The 15,339-nt window shown below is 36.7% G+C and overlaps 1 protein-coding gene and 1 long non-coding RNA gene across 4 annotated transcripts; one reads left to right on the plus strand and one right to left on the minus strand.

Moving 5' to 3' along the window:
• Positions 1–1,363: 1,363 nt before the first annotated feature.
• On the plus strand, positions 1,364–14,796 carry LOC117785707 (immunoglobulin superfamily member 10). Of its 3 annotated transcripts, none has more exons than XM_034623901.1 (7): positions 1,364–1,434; positions 4,973–5,156; positions 11,634–11,858; positions 11,927–12,249; positions 12,337–12,894; positions 13,659–13,839; positions 13,905–14,796. In XM_034623901.1, exons 2-7 carry the CDS (start codon positions 5,099–5,101, stop codon positions 14,060–14,062), a joined length of 1,503 nt encoding a protein of 500 aa, XP_034479792.1. In that variant the 5' UTR covers positions 1,364–1,434; positions 4,973–5,098; the 3' UTR covers positions 14,063–14,796. The 3 variants fall into 3 exon arrangements, with proteins under 3 accessions (XP_034479792.1, XP_034479790.1, XP_034479791.1); XM_034623899.1 differs by having other exon boundaries at positions 1,389–1,524; XM_034623900.1 differs by having other exon boundaries at positions 1,389–1,524; positions 4,994–5,156.
• On the minus strand, positions 11,338–11,501 carry LOC117785709. The gene is made up of 2 exons (XR_004617525.1): positions 11,467–11,501; positions 11,338–11,410 (listed from the first exon to the last, which is right to left on the minus strand). It is a non-coding gene; the product is annotated as an uncharacterized LOC117785709 (long non-coding RNA).
• Positions 14,797–15,339: the final 543 nt, after the last annotated feature.

The raw sequence follows: 15,339 nt of genomic DNA on the forward strand, positions 1-15,339 counted from the left end.
GACTGGATATAGCTTTGGCGTGAATTTTTGCGTAGCTGTAGAAGAAATACTGGTAGCAAAATATAGATGAATATATATTGAAAATGGCCATATTTTCGGATAATACCAAATATAAAATTTTATCAGCAATTTAACTCTAACTATTTTCAGAGCTAGCTATAAAATATCCAAGTTGGCAACAGTGGCTAAAAGTGCCAAAATTGTCCAGTGCTGGAAACTGCTAGAATTGCAAATTTTGCGCCAATTGCAAATTTATTATCGATGTATCGATATTATTTTTAAAAAGCCGTTAAAATATATATAAATTATTTTCTTAAAAACTCGTAAAAAAGCAAACAAATTAATAACAAATTACCTTAATTAATAAATTTAAATGCACAATCAATAAAATAAAGTTGAAATTGACATTCCGCATAAAAATCTGTTGCTATGATAAAGTTTCGAGAGTTTAAATTTATTAAAAAAAGTATGTTTCAAAAATAAAATTTTTTACTGAAAACAGTGAATTTAATTAGAAATTACAAAAAAGATTATTCTATTTATTATGTTAAACCATGTTAAGGAAATGATCTCACCTGTGATACATACTTTTTAACAAAAGTAAATAATAACAAAAAAAACTAATGAATCTTGCCAGCTACACGTATCTTTTCAAGTTAGTCAGCTTGTCTGCATCATATTTGATAACGAATAAATGAGTCAAGCTGTTAAATGCTTCCTGAAATTTATCAAAATTTGATTAGATCAAATAAAATTCTAGAAAAAAGTATGAAATAATAGATCAGAGTCAGAGTTCATGACCAATCAGAAAAGACATTTGCTACCTTAAATTATGTAAAATGTATTAAAAACATTATTGAAAGCTGAGAAAGATCGTAAGGATATTTTCACATCCTTCTTAAGTAAAATCTCGTTTTAAACATCTTGAAAAAAGCGAATTTTTAAGAATTTATTTGTGGTATATAAATAATAATGAAACATTCTCAAAAAATATATAATTCTCACAATATATCAATATACCCTGACAAATTAAAATTTTTTAATAATCGTTATTTAACGCAAACTCCCTACTTACCATGTGAAGGGTATTATTTCAGTATAGGGCTTCAACAAGAGCAAAGCCAACAACAACAATTGACAGTGACATTGCGAGCATCTTTTGGACTCATACTCCGTGAGATTGTCTCTCTCGCTCAGATAAATTTGGCGCCACAAGAGCAACGCGGAAAAGAAGTGAGCGACAAAAATTGTTTACCTGCAACAGCAGCAGGCAGCACCAAGAAGCGTCAGCAGCAGCAGCAAAACCAATAGCAACAACAGTGTGGTGAGAGCAGTGTTCCATTCCATTCGTTGCGGCGCGCTTTTGGCTCCCAATTGGCATCCAAGCACGCGCTACACTTACTTTCAGTTCTCGTTTGAAAAGCATCGCGACGGGTACGAAACAAGCGCGCAGCGCACCAAACAACTTCAAAATAAATATAAAAAAAAGATAGAAAAAAATACTCCTATCAATACTGCCATTAAGTACTTGAAAACTTCAATTTGTTTTGTGCGCACAGGCACACATACACTCACATAAACAATTCGATTTATCTATCGCTTAGCGAGCAAAGCTTTTACAGCAAAACATTTGTATCTAAAACAAATGAATTTAAATTACAAAAAAGGGCCCCACAAAATTGGTCACGCCATTGAGCGAAAGCGTTGCAAGTGCAAGTGTTACAGCTGGAAGAGCATCATTTCAGAGGACGGTTACCTGGTCGTAAATCAAAACTGCTCGTACAATATGTCGTCGCTGGCAGTTGGTTGCCTTTAGTAACGCTTCAACCGAATATTTGTTGTTGCCTCTCTTGTGTCTCCAACTCTCCATCTCCCGCTCCATCTCTCACTCCATCTCCGCATCCGCACATCGTTCGCATCTCGAAGAGACGCAAAACCTGTTTATTCCTCTTAATGTTGTGCTGTGTAAATGGCACAGGCACTTCACATTTATCCATTCTTTACCTGGCCCTGGCAGCCGCAACGTGAGCAGCACTGTTAATGTTAACAACAACAACAACAGCGGGTGCAGCTGCCCCAAAGCCTGCCACTGATTTACACACACACACAGACTCCAAGTCTCTGTGATTCATAATAACGAAATCTTTGCCACTAGCCATGGCAACTTGCAATAATAAAATAAAAAAAACCAATTCAAATTGCAATCTCAAATGCATTTTGGCAAACACCACATTCGCAATTAGAAACAACAACAACAAAATCAGCAAGCACAACAACAAATATGCAAATGCAATTGTGGCGCATTCTATAAATATATATGTGCAATATGTTAAATACTCGAATACCCCTAACATGCAGTTCTGTCGTCTGTCGTCTGTTGTTGTTGTTGTTTTCGGTGCTGTTGCCGGCTCTCTTCCCAAAATGTACAGCAAACGAAAGCGAAAAGAATGAAAGGAAATGGGAATGGAATGGAATGGCGGCGACAGCGGCTGTTGTTGTAGGGCAGCAGGAGTCGACACAGATGGACACAATGCAGGCCAGGCACTCTTTGGGGCAGGGGCAGGGGGTAAAAGAAACATACATACAACAGCGAATTGTATTATTTACAGTACAAAGTTTTCAATTCAATTTGGAGGCAAAGCATTTTAATTTTCAATTTCCAATTCCCATAGCAAAGATCGTTGTAATAGCAAACTGAGCGCAGCTGCAGTTGCCTCACACACTCACACGCACACACATACAGCCCTTGGTTACATTTGCACTTGTGTGTGTAAACTTGGAGCACAATGTAAATAAACAAACGCCAAATAGACCAAAAAAACAAGACAAGGCAAGACAAGTCCAAGACAAGCAAGTAAGCAAGCAGTGATTGTTACGACCCTAAGACGAAGTCGAAGACGAAGACGAACGACTGTCGTATCGCTAGGGCAGCTCCAATACTACGTATATTTGTGTTCTGCTTTTCAAGTTGACGTCATTCTGAAAAAAGTGTGAAAAAACTGAAAAGAATTAATTTGGATTTTTCTCGATACTGCAGTTGAAAAAATTGTGAAGTTAACTAGACATTCCGTTAATGAAATTCGATATTTTATTTCACTTAAATGTAGACAACAATCCTTTTTAAATTTAAATCAAAATATTAAACTGAAAAGAATTAATTTTGATTTTTATCGATTCTGCTTATAAGCTTGCCATTCTGTAATAAAAATTCGCTAATTTATTTATTAATTTTGTGTACTTTACATTTTTTAGTATCTCTCAAAAGTAATCAATATACCTTTATCACTTTTAAACAAAACATTCCAAATAAGATACTTGCATATGTTTTAAACCACCCTCGTTAGAAGCAATGTCAAAAGTGGAAAAAGCCCAGTTCCATATTACGTTTGTACCTTGCGCTTACCATTGATAAATATATTCGAATATACTCGTTTGTGATAAGCGTGAGCTTTTTTATGGCATGCACTTGTCATATGGTAGCTTAAGGTGTTGTAGACCCTATATACGTGTATATTTTTTTATACAATATTTTGGAACAAGTGTAAAAAATATTTTTGCATTAGCGTTACGAGTGTAACACAATTTAACGCTTTCCGCAAAAAGGTCGCAAGATATTCGGGGGCATTTGTGCAGAGTGCGAAGTGAGTGTATTCGGTTATTTGCGCTCAGTAGGCAACAACCAAATGCGAGTACTCGTAGTATGTGTGTCAATATACAAATGAATATTCGGTATTCGTTTGTTGCATCAACTTAAAGCGATTGCGAGACATTGCAAATGTATTTTGTGAGCGCAACATACATAGAACAAATACCTAAAAACTTATTCATGTAGAAGTATTTATATACATAATGTACATAGGTCTATGTACCATATGTAAACAAGCGGCAGCACGAATGTATCTTTAAATGCTTGCATTTGCATACCCTTTCCTTCCTTGTAGATTACCTAAGTTTGCTAAAAGACATGCAACTGCCACAATCTGTTTCATAAAGTCTAATTATATGACTGAAGTTCTTACTTTAATTGAGATTTGGAAAAGCTTAACAAATGCGCAGCATTATTTTCATTTAAAGAGTATCTATGCTTCGTTGTGCCGGTCATAGCTTTTGGCCTGTTTTTTTTTGTGTTTTTTTGAATTGCTGTTTTTCGTTTTTCAGTTTTCGCATTTGCACATTAATTTATTTATATGCATACATATTTGCATGCTTTTCAACTTGGCACACCCAGTCCTCCCCCCAGCCAACGGTGGCCCCCATCACCCCCCACCCCCTGCTCCCTTTGCCCCTCACTTACCACATCGACCCGACACGACCCACTTTGTAGCCGTCCAAACGCTCTGGCATTGAGTGAGCATGAGGAGGAAGGAGGGGCAGACACAGATGGAGACGAAGAGTGAGAGAGATGTGTGTGTAGAGAGAAGGGAAGGGAGGCTGACCGAGGAGTGGGTAACGGGGTAATTTAGCGACCAGAGCGGAGCAACAACAAATTGCAATTTTCGCACTGAGATCATAATATCATTGAGATACGACGCTTGACTACGAGAGTGGCTTGTGGCTTGCATAACCATACAAATACCACTACCAATATCTATTAGCCATGTTTACCATTTAGCTGCCAATCAGCAAAAAATGTGTCCACTCTGAAGCTGTGATTTCTATCGCACAGCTGCGAATCTTAGCCGGGGTTTGTTTTATATTGTTTTTTTGGGTCTCTTGACAAACTGATTTCGAATTCAATAAATAAAATATGCGTGCGCTTTTCTTTGATATTACTTTTGGCCAATTTTCAGTTTCCGCCGAACGCGACGCGATTCGCATACATAAAAACAAAGAGCAAATATTAAATAATTAAATAAAAAATATTAATGAAATTTCGTTTGCTTTGCGGCTCCCAATTGGGTTTTGCAATTGGTTGTAGCAATTTAGTAGCAAATTAATTAAATCGGATACCAACAAAACATATTAATTACAGTTAACGATCTACCTCCGATAGCGCAACAACAACAATTACAAAAAACAAATTTAAAGTGCGTGCTGCCAAATAAAAGAACAACAACAAAACTAACAGAAAAGAAGCGAACAAGAGAAAACGATAACAATGAAAGCTACGCAATGGATCTTACTCATTTGTCTGCTTATTGCACAATTCAATGCTGGTAAGTCCTCAACTTCTGATCTACTCAACTTCCAAAAGGGTTCCATCTGGCAGTTGATAGCAATGTGATATTTTATTTTTATTGGCACTTTAAGCTCACAGTTCGACTGGTGAAACACTCTTGGGGTAGACGCCCATCAAATGGTCAGAATAAAAGCAATTTATTGCGTATACGCAATGCTGCCATTTATTTAGAAATTCCGATTAAATTTATCAATTAATAGAACAGACTGGCAAAATAAACAAAAATATCAATAGTCCCTAGTCAATAGAATAATGCGTATTTTTGCTTTGATGAGTAAGAATAAATAATAAATAAGCAAGGCTATCTGGCAATATGCACAACAAATTGAAATACTTTTGGCCATAATTAAATACTTTTAATAAGAGTCTTGTACTAGTTATGTTTGTATAAGTGTACACGTACTAAGGACAATAGACAGGGAACTAATAAAAGATCATTCATTCATTTTATATAAATGAATACCCAAAGTTTATTATATTTCAACAATGAAAGACAACTGTTGACTATGAATTTAAATAGTAAAGAATAAATTAATATTCGTATAGTTCAAATTAAAAATTAAAAAAATAAAGCAAATAAGTTGCTGATTATTCAATGAACCGCTATGAATTAAAGTTCATTTAACTGTTTCTCAATGCTACATAGTTGTAATCAATATAAACAAAACAATTCATAATTCAATGAGAGGGGGCGTTGACAATCACAGTTTTACGTAAGTGTCAAAATTATGAATTACCAATGTGGCATTTGTGCCATATTAATAGGCATGAGCAATGATTAACCCAGCCCACATATCAATCTGATGTGATGTGCGTTTGTGAGCATGTTTATGCCGTCACATACTTACTCGTATCTCATTACCACGTGGGTTACGTTATTTTTCGTTTTTTTTTTTTTGTTTTATGTATACGAGTATCTACCACCGACAAAGCGAAAGCTAAACCCTTAGACCTGAATGCCAGTTGGGGCCAGCATATCTTATCGAGAGAGAATGCTTATCTATTCTTGAAAGTTAAATTTCATACGCGCTCAGAATTATGGCGCAAATGTAGATAACGGTAAACAACGTTCTATGGCTCAGATACTCGCTTCAACTCAACAGTATGGTGTTGTTATTATTGCTATTGCTATGCTATCATTGAGGCTGCGGGCCATGTGCTGGCTCCGACTCTAAAAAACATCCAAGTTTAATGGGAATAGCAAATATTTGTTGTGCAAAGAATGGCAGTCTGATGTTAGATATTTGCTCATGCCAGACACGCGGTTAGTGCCTGTATTCCTCCCTCTCTCCCTCTGTCTACCTCTCACATTCCCTCTTCTTACGAATTATGATCTCTGTTTTCATCCAGTTTCCAATCTGCTTCAGTTTACCCTTACCAGGGCCACCATGAATGAACATTTTTAATTAATTGAACGCATTTCCAATTTTAGGCATGCGATAAGACATGAAAGCATGGCAAATGTCGAAATCTGACCATTTACCATTAGACTATGAATTTGTAAAGATACGCAATGTCTTTGTACAGTTTTGAGCTAAAAACTCTGCCAAAATGTCGGGAAAGAAGTAAATAAATACATCAAAAATAGAACAAGTTCAAAGCATATTTTCATCGGTTTTTTGTAAATATTTTGAAATGTTTTCGTTGCATCAAAAATTTGAACAAATTTGACGGATGTTGATTTAGTTAGCAGCTGTACGAATTATGTTTGTTAATTCACAATTGCGACACTTACGAAAATCGAAAAGAAGTCAAAAGTCGACTTTATAATTCACTACCTATACTTTAGTCAGAATTATAAATTATATTAAAACAATTATAATCATGCCCCTGCTTTCTAACTGTTTTCAATTTGCAAATATTTTATCTAGATTTATGTGTATACTTTAAATTACTGGCTGGATTTCAAATAACACAAAAATGTAAGCCAAACCAAAGATTGGGTTTGGTTTCAGATTATATTACTGGAAAGAAATAAGGGTAGTGGCTTCTTAAAAAAAAAACCTTATCGTAAGCATAAGAATTCCAAAAAAAGTTCAAAAGAATTAGCCGATACCCAAAGAGCTTTTGCATAAGCTAAAGAATGTTTCGATTTGTAGGAATTGTGTATTCAAAAATATCTCAAATTACGCATTCACTTGCCGTGCCCAACTTTTTGAATTGATTTGATGAAAATGCTGTCCGAAAACCGCATAATAAATCATTTGAGGGAATCAATTGATCCATCTAACTGCGTGATTTCATGAATCTAACAGAGGCGTGCCCTCAGTGATCCGTGTGCAAAAGTTTTGTATGGAACCCCGATCGATGCGAAGCGAACCAATTGATTTAAATTTAATTTTCGATTTGAAAATGTGTTTTCGTTTTTATTTGTGACCATATGCAAATTCATGGAATCAAATTATGTACATAGACCAAAATTTATGCCGTCTGTCTGACCATTTGGACATTAACATTAGACTCGCCTGTGGCACTTTTATGACCCCCGTCATGACAGCTTTCCATGCTCCAAGTTTCATCCCCCAGTCTCGACGAGATATTAAATTCAATTCCATTTTTCGGTTGCGAATTTTTGGGGTCTAATCAACAGATCCACAACCAAAATTGGTCATTGGCGAGCCTTCAATATTTATTTATACATATGATAGTATATTTCATTGAGACAGACATGGCATTTTATTTGTTTACGAGTTGACCCAATAACTCGACGGCTCTCGTATCTGTGTGCGTTCCGATGAATATAGTATATATTTACTCGAATATTGTACCATGCTATATCCCCATATGTAGGACACGAAATAACACATCGTACGAAATGCAGTCTGACTGAGAGGTGGGCGCATCATCCGTGATGATAATGAAACAGCAACAAATGCAACAAAAAGAGCAACAACAATAACATAAGCACGCACTTCTATATAGTACGTGCTTATGCATAGCAATCATCATGAACTGAATCTTGAATTGATGGGAACAATTAATGTGGTCAGTCAGTCTCGTGGCCACCTTATCTTCCAGAAGCGATGCTTTCCATGCTGACCTTACTGATATTTCAACTTTCAGTAATCAATGTCCAAGTCTATCGATGAATGCTCATGCACTATAGTTCCCAATATATATGTGTACGTGTATATGCCTTATGATAACTTATTACCATAAGATATACCTATCTTTTTTAAAATATCCACTATTACAAAATAATAAAAACTAAAAAATAAAAGTAGCAATAGTAATAGATATTATACCACTTAATATACAAATATCAAAATAAAATAAAACAGATTTAATACTTAAATAAATGTTTAGCATACGAATCGGAATGTGAAAAATGTAGTTGTTTATAAGGAAATCCTTGAACACTGCAAAAAAAAACGTTCTGAAATCAAGACATTGGTCTCAAAACTAAGATTTTCCGTCTAAAAAATGCATAAAATTCTTAAATTAAGAAAACACATCTTGGTCTTAAAACATTTAAAATAAGACCAAGCTCTTATTTTATGAATTAATGTTCTTGAAACTAAAATAAAAAAATAAACAAATTAAAATTGATTTTTAAATTTATAATTTTTTTTTTCTGATTTATATAGATCTTATTTTGTCTTGGTAATTTTATAAATGTTATTTTAATTAGTTAATTACTGGGACTCGAACCGGCGCCACTGCTTCACAACTTGTTCGGTATACTTTCCGATTTATAAGTTTTATTCTTGCATTAAGAACTTTGACTTTTTAGACTTATATTCTTAATATTAGTTATATGGTCTTAAAATGTTCTTATTTTAAGAAAACAATATTTAAGATGAATGCTCTTGATTTTAGAAGTTGGTCTTTTTTTCAGTGTAGCGCTGGGATATAAGATAATAATATTAAATTAAATAATTTGCCTAAGAGTTTGAATTAGCTAAACTTTAACAATTTTTTTTTAGCTTTTAGGCAGAACTTTTATATGAGTTGAGAATGGCATTAATTTATTTACGAGTTAAATTTGTAGGATTACATCTGAAAATTCACTAATTTTCCACACAGAAGGTGGACCTTTAGCAACAAATAAAACAGCTTGTTCTGCAAATCATGACTCAAAAAATTAAGCTCCATAAAATGAGTAAAATAAACTTTATGTACTTCAAAGTTCTTGATAAATTAACTTTGCCTGACGGCATAACGAATTGCATGGCAATTCCCTTGGCTCAGTTATTACTGTAGCTGCTGTGCAACTTAACTGGAGGAATTCAAGAGCAATAACAAGACAAATTCCAATTCCAAATGCTGACGCCATTCCCAGTCGCAGGATGTCGCCGGTCTAGTCCCAAGGCGTGCTCTTCCAAAAACCAACAAAGGCCAAAGCCATTACGGCATTAAACCCAAAGCGAAGAGCAAAGCATACAGACAGTGAGAGAAAATGGGGAGTTTTGGGGTAGGATTCTGGCAATGGCGCTGACAATGGCCGGGATGTTGGCGCCGCGTCGGCCTGACGCCATTGTTCCTTGTTGATGCCACACGCTGACAATTGCAGTGGGAGCTGAAGTGTTCGTATTATCCATATGGCAGACTGTTGACATCGATCCAAGGACAATGCGAAATTGGAGTGTAACCGACGGGGCAGCTGACGCATGTGGAAAGTCCTTGCTGCGCAGGAGGGGCACCCCTTCAGTTGACCCACTTATGCGTAATCCAATAGACACATGGGAATGGGAATGAGAATGAGAGTGGCACTGGAAACTGGGCCTGAGATAGCCGCCTTTTGGCCTTGACTCACCGAATACAACGACTCGACGACTCGACGACTCAACGATTGCGGCTGACCAAGATTGCACATTTGGATTTCAATGATGTCGGTGAAGGTCTTGGTCTTTTGGTCTCTCGGTCTTCCGATGCTCTTCGATGCTCTTGAATGGCCACCAACGGCGCTGAGCTGACAAAAAAAAAGAAGAAGAAAAATAATATAAGCAGTTTCGATTTCGATTTCAGTTTTAGTTTCAGTTTTTGGTCTTGTTCAAGTTGATTGCCTTAAATGGGGCGCCTGTCTGAGTGCGAGGGGCTTCCAGGGGATTGGATAAGATAACTGCCTCTGGCTCTGGCTCAGCGAGTGTCTTTGCAGTTGATTGCCAAGTCTTTAAGGTAAACGCTTTTATCGACGCTTGATAACGCGTCGAGTCCAATTGAAGCGTCTTCATAATAATGATAATGATGATGAGGCTTGCGTAACTCTTCCACATAACTTCTTCTTATCTGGCGAGTATCTTTGCTATCCAAATCCAGCATAAAGTTGTTGATTTTTGGATGACGTTAGCTCTTGGATAAATCGAATGACTCATTGGCGTGGGCACTGAGTCGTGAGATTGGAATTGCCGTTAGTTCACCTCCGATATATTGTAGATCCAACGTATGTATATGGCATGCAAATTGTTATTGGTTATTTGTTATGGGTTATGGGTAATGGCGATTTGTGTGAATCGCAGTGATAAATTAGTCATTAGATTTACATATAGCGATGCCTCTTTGATTACGTGCATGTAATTCGAAAAGACAACATTACCTTGATACGGTTTTGTCGTCGACATGGGCCAACGCCTTTATCGATGCTAATTAAGATTCCATCACCCAAAACTGACAAAAAAAAACTCGTTTCTTTTATGGGTTACATCCAATTTCGGCTGTCTATAATTAAAAATAATTGCAGCTATGTCTCCTCTTTTTTTAACATACATTAAGTATGCAATCTGTGCAACTAAAGAGATGTTCAGTCACAATAAAACATGATTCAGAAAAATTATCAACGTATTACTGATGTTAAACTTGTCATAGGAATTTATGAATAATTAGTTGAAATCTATTTTTAAGTCAATGAGTAGAATTTGCATTGGAATCTAACCTACACACAGTTGGCCCAAAAGTGGTTTTGAACAATGAAAAAATCATACATTTTACTTTGAAAAAATACAGTTTCTTTTAAATATTTTCTTTATTTTTTAAAATAAGAATTGTTAACGTTGACAATAAAGCTACCAGACTCGCTGTTTAATATATGAATAATTTCAATCTTATCTCTGAAATATTAGAAATTGTCATATTTTAATTAGTCAGTGATGAGTGTAAACATTTTTTTCCTAACTACAATGATGTCAATTTTAAAGGGAATCCAGCGTATCTCCTGAGTATTTGTACAACTGTAAAGGGTTCGATTGAGTCTTCTTCTGTTCACCCTTTGACTTCCGCTTGCAAACCAATTTCCTAAAAAAGTGAAGCAATTACTATGCACTCTCTTAGCTGCAGATCGTATGACAAACTTGTTTAGTAACGCTCCCCATTTAATGGCGATGGGGTGTGATTTTTATCAATTCCATTTAATAGTTCCCGAGACCGTGTAAACAAGTAGAGCAAACATGTTATTTCTTCCACCTCACGGCAATGAATCATCTTTAACCTGTATTTCTATCTTCGAATCTCGTTTTAGACTTTTGTCGTGCGTCACCAACTGGGGTTGAAGAAGAAGATGATATTCAGAACGATGATTATGGTGATTATGACGAGGATGAATCTGCAACTTTGGACAGCCAACCGCCTAAAGTTGCAGAGAATGCGTTCAGTGAACCTCCTTTCTTTGAGCAACAGGAGATTGTGATGAAAGCTAAGCCGGGAGACACAGTGATCCTCAACTGTGATGCCCGCAACTTTGCAAGTACGCAACCAAGAGATACCCTGCTGATGCCCTTACACTATAATTGCATATTACACATTATTTGACAGTTTCCAACGTTGCCATGTGGTACAAGGACTCCACCCTGGTGGCAAATGGACAGAATGCAATAAGCAACCGGGTGGAGGTCATGAAGAACAATTCACTGAAGCTGACTAGTGTAACAGCCGAGGATGCGGATGATTATTACTGTGCGGTGTTGCCACAGAACGTGAGGCAGCATACAAAGCTGACGGTGGGCGCCCGGCTCTCGATCCTTTGCGACGATCGCGATGTTACGGATCGATCGCAGACGTTCAAGCAGGGCGACCGCCACACGCTACTCTGCCAAACGTTCCTGCCCAACAAGACAGACATCAAATGGTCCTTTAATGTATGTGTTGATCTAAGATCGATGGGCTAAGGTTGTAGCCTAGTTTCTTCTTGTTCCCATTTGTATTTCATTCAAATCTCTCCACAGGGTCAGAGATTTGCAACATCCGCGGAGGACACGGCTAATGGTGTCATTGTGCTGGAAAATGTGGACGAGGAGAACGTCGGCCTTTATCAATGCCTGGGCGACGACGGCAGCTCTGATCCGCCACATGGCATGCTCACCATCGACGTTCAGTACAGTCCCAAGGTCTCCACACACCGACACCATGTGAACACCCAGGAGGGGGGCAGTGCCCAACTCTACTGCGATTATCGCGCCAATCCCATTGCCATTAGCTTCTTCATCAAGGATGGCAAGACTCTGACCCTGTCCGACAAGTATTCCATTAAGAATTCACTGCACAAGCAGCACAATCGCACCACGCTTATGATTAAGCATGTGGATGAAAATGATCTGGGTGAGTATCTGTGCCATGTGGAGAACTCCATTGGATCCAACGAGGTGCGTGTCCAGCTGAGCTACAATCCAGAGACGCCTCAGTTCGAGAACATGACCATCGATGGCAATATGGTCACCATGCACTGGTTGGTTCGCAGTCTCCAGCCCCTCTCCGAGGCCATGTTGGACTACAAAATGACGGGGGTAAGTTCCACATCGATTCTTGAGCTTCCCAAGTACTAAAGTTGCTACATATATATATACAATATGTATACATATACAAAATATATATATATACACATACAAAATATAAAAACAAGTCAAAAAGGCTAGAGTTAAGATCCCGACCATAGAGTACCCGTCACTTATTTAAATATATATAAAAGTACTTCATAGAAATTACTATCTAATAAAAACTATTGCATAGTTTTGGGTGCTTGAATTGCCATAATTATTAATAGCTTTGGCTAGCTATTACTGCCGTTCTACTTGTCCGATCTTGCTGCGATTAATTGGGATAATACATAATATTAATGGATAACGTTAATACCCATAAGAAACGTATTATATTAAAAACTGTGGAGGGCGTGTCAAAAATTTAAAACAATCTTGACCTGCGTGCCAAATTTGGTTGCCCTATTCTTTTTTAGTCTCTATCCTTATAGTCCGTCTGGGTGAGCATCTAGGCGCTATATCGTCTATATCGACACGGCTGTTGATGCTGATCAAGAACATATATACTTTACAGGGTCGGAGATGCCTCCTTCTTCCTGTTACATACATTCCAATGAACACAATATGCCCTTTTACTTATTTTTTTAAGTAACGGGTATAATTAACTAGATTGTTATAAAAGTTGAGAATCTTTTTATTTATTAGATAGGCTTAAAAAATTAAAAAAACTGTGAAATCAAATAACAAAATTAAATAGTATTTATTAAAAATGTAATTCCTTCACTTGCTTACAGTCATTTACGTGGAGCACGGTGTCGATGATTAAAACACATCGCCATGAGAAGGAGAGTGGCATCTGGAAGATCACACATCAGATGGAACTGACGCCTGGACTGTGGCATGCGCGTGTCAAGACGAAGAACACCCATGATTGGTCCCATTTCTCGCCAGAACACGATTTTACAATTGAAGAGGGTACAGTATTAGCTGCCTACAAATATCTAAAAAAAATCACTCAAATTATGTTTCGTCTCCAATAGCTTCAAGTGTTATCGATGAAGGTGCTGTGCCGCCAGAGGATTTAGTACGTGCCGGATTTGGACCTGTGGGTGGGGACAGCAAGAATACGGCGTGTTTAGTCAGCTTATTGCCGGGCTTGATCGTAGCCGCATTCAGCATATCCTTGCTCCAGCTCTAAGAGTGTGCAGAGTGAGGAGCTGGCAACGGGGAGCAGGTACAGGGCCATGGGAACTGTACATATGTATTTCAACTTAAATATGCCTTGAACCCGGTACCTTGGCAACTGGTCACCTGGTAACCTGGTCAAATGGTCACCTAGGCACCTAGCAGCTTATTTATAAGAATGCCAATGCAAAAAAAAACCCAAGTATTCTAATTATACATGCAAATGCAAATGCTAATGCGCCTAAAAGGGGTCAATGTTAATGTTAATGTTAATGTAAATGTTAAACTAAAATCAATCACGCATAAGCAAATCTAATTGAAACATTTGTGCCAAGAAGCATCCGGAAATAGAGAGATAGAGAGAGAGGGACAGAGAGAGAGATGGTGGGAGAGAAGGAAACGAATTAATATGTGTAGCTTAGTTTAGATAAAGTTAAAGTTGAAGATGCGACGATTGGTTGAAAACCGCCCAAAACCTAGCATATAATATTTATTTGTTTGTATGTACGAGAAATGCAAGTAGTTAACAGTGACGATACAAGATAATATACAATTTGAGAAGCAAAACCTAAATAAAAACAGTTGCAGATACAGAAACAAAATCAGATACAGAGTCGAATGTAAATATGAATATGGGTAAAAGAAGATCATATAGCGTGTTGAAGACGGGTATATATATGCTTAACGATAATTAATATATGAAAACTCTTTATATTTTATTTAATAAATATAATCGAATAACGAGAATCACTTGAAATATATTATGATAACTAGACCAAAGCTTAGACATATGTACCTAACCACATACATATGTACTACTATTTTTTACGACGGCATTGCAAGATATAGACGATTGTCGAGGAGTCCGAAAGATACTTATTGGTTAAGAGATAATAGATTGAACAAACGGCGTGTTAAAAAGTACTTATAACGAATATCTATAATCAGGCGATATGTTAGGGATATGTAAGGAGCAAGAGGAAGAGTCGCTTATTTGTTTGGCTTCGATTGAAATTTGTTTGCTACAATACCTGAAATTAGCCATTGGCCATATGAATACATATAAATGCAACCGCTGATCATACAGATGTAATAAAGTATATATACTTACAATCAAAGCATCAATATAAGAATATATTTTGTATACTTATATTTTATTTAAGAATCACAAAATTAATATTAAAATTGTAAAGAAAAAATGTTAATAAAAAAAAATCAAAGGAAAATGATAAACGTGCCAATTGAAGCAATCAATTTGAAGATTGTGTCGAAAATGTTCCATATGAATTT

Source organism: Drosophila innubila (assembly GCF_004354385.1).
Source record: "Drosophila innubila isolate TH190305 chromosome 2R unlocalized genomic scaffold, UK_Dinn_1.0 1_C_2R, whole genome shotgun sequence".
Taxonomy (NCBI): domain Eukaryota; kingdom Metazoa; phylum Arthropoda; class Insecta; order Diptera; family Drosophilidae; genus Drosophila; species Drosophila innubila.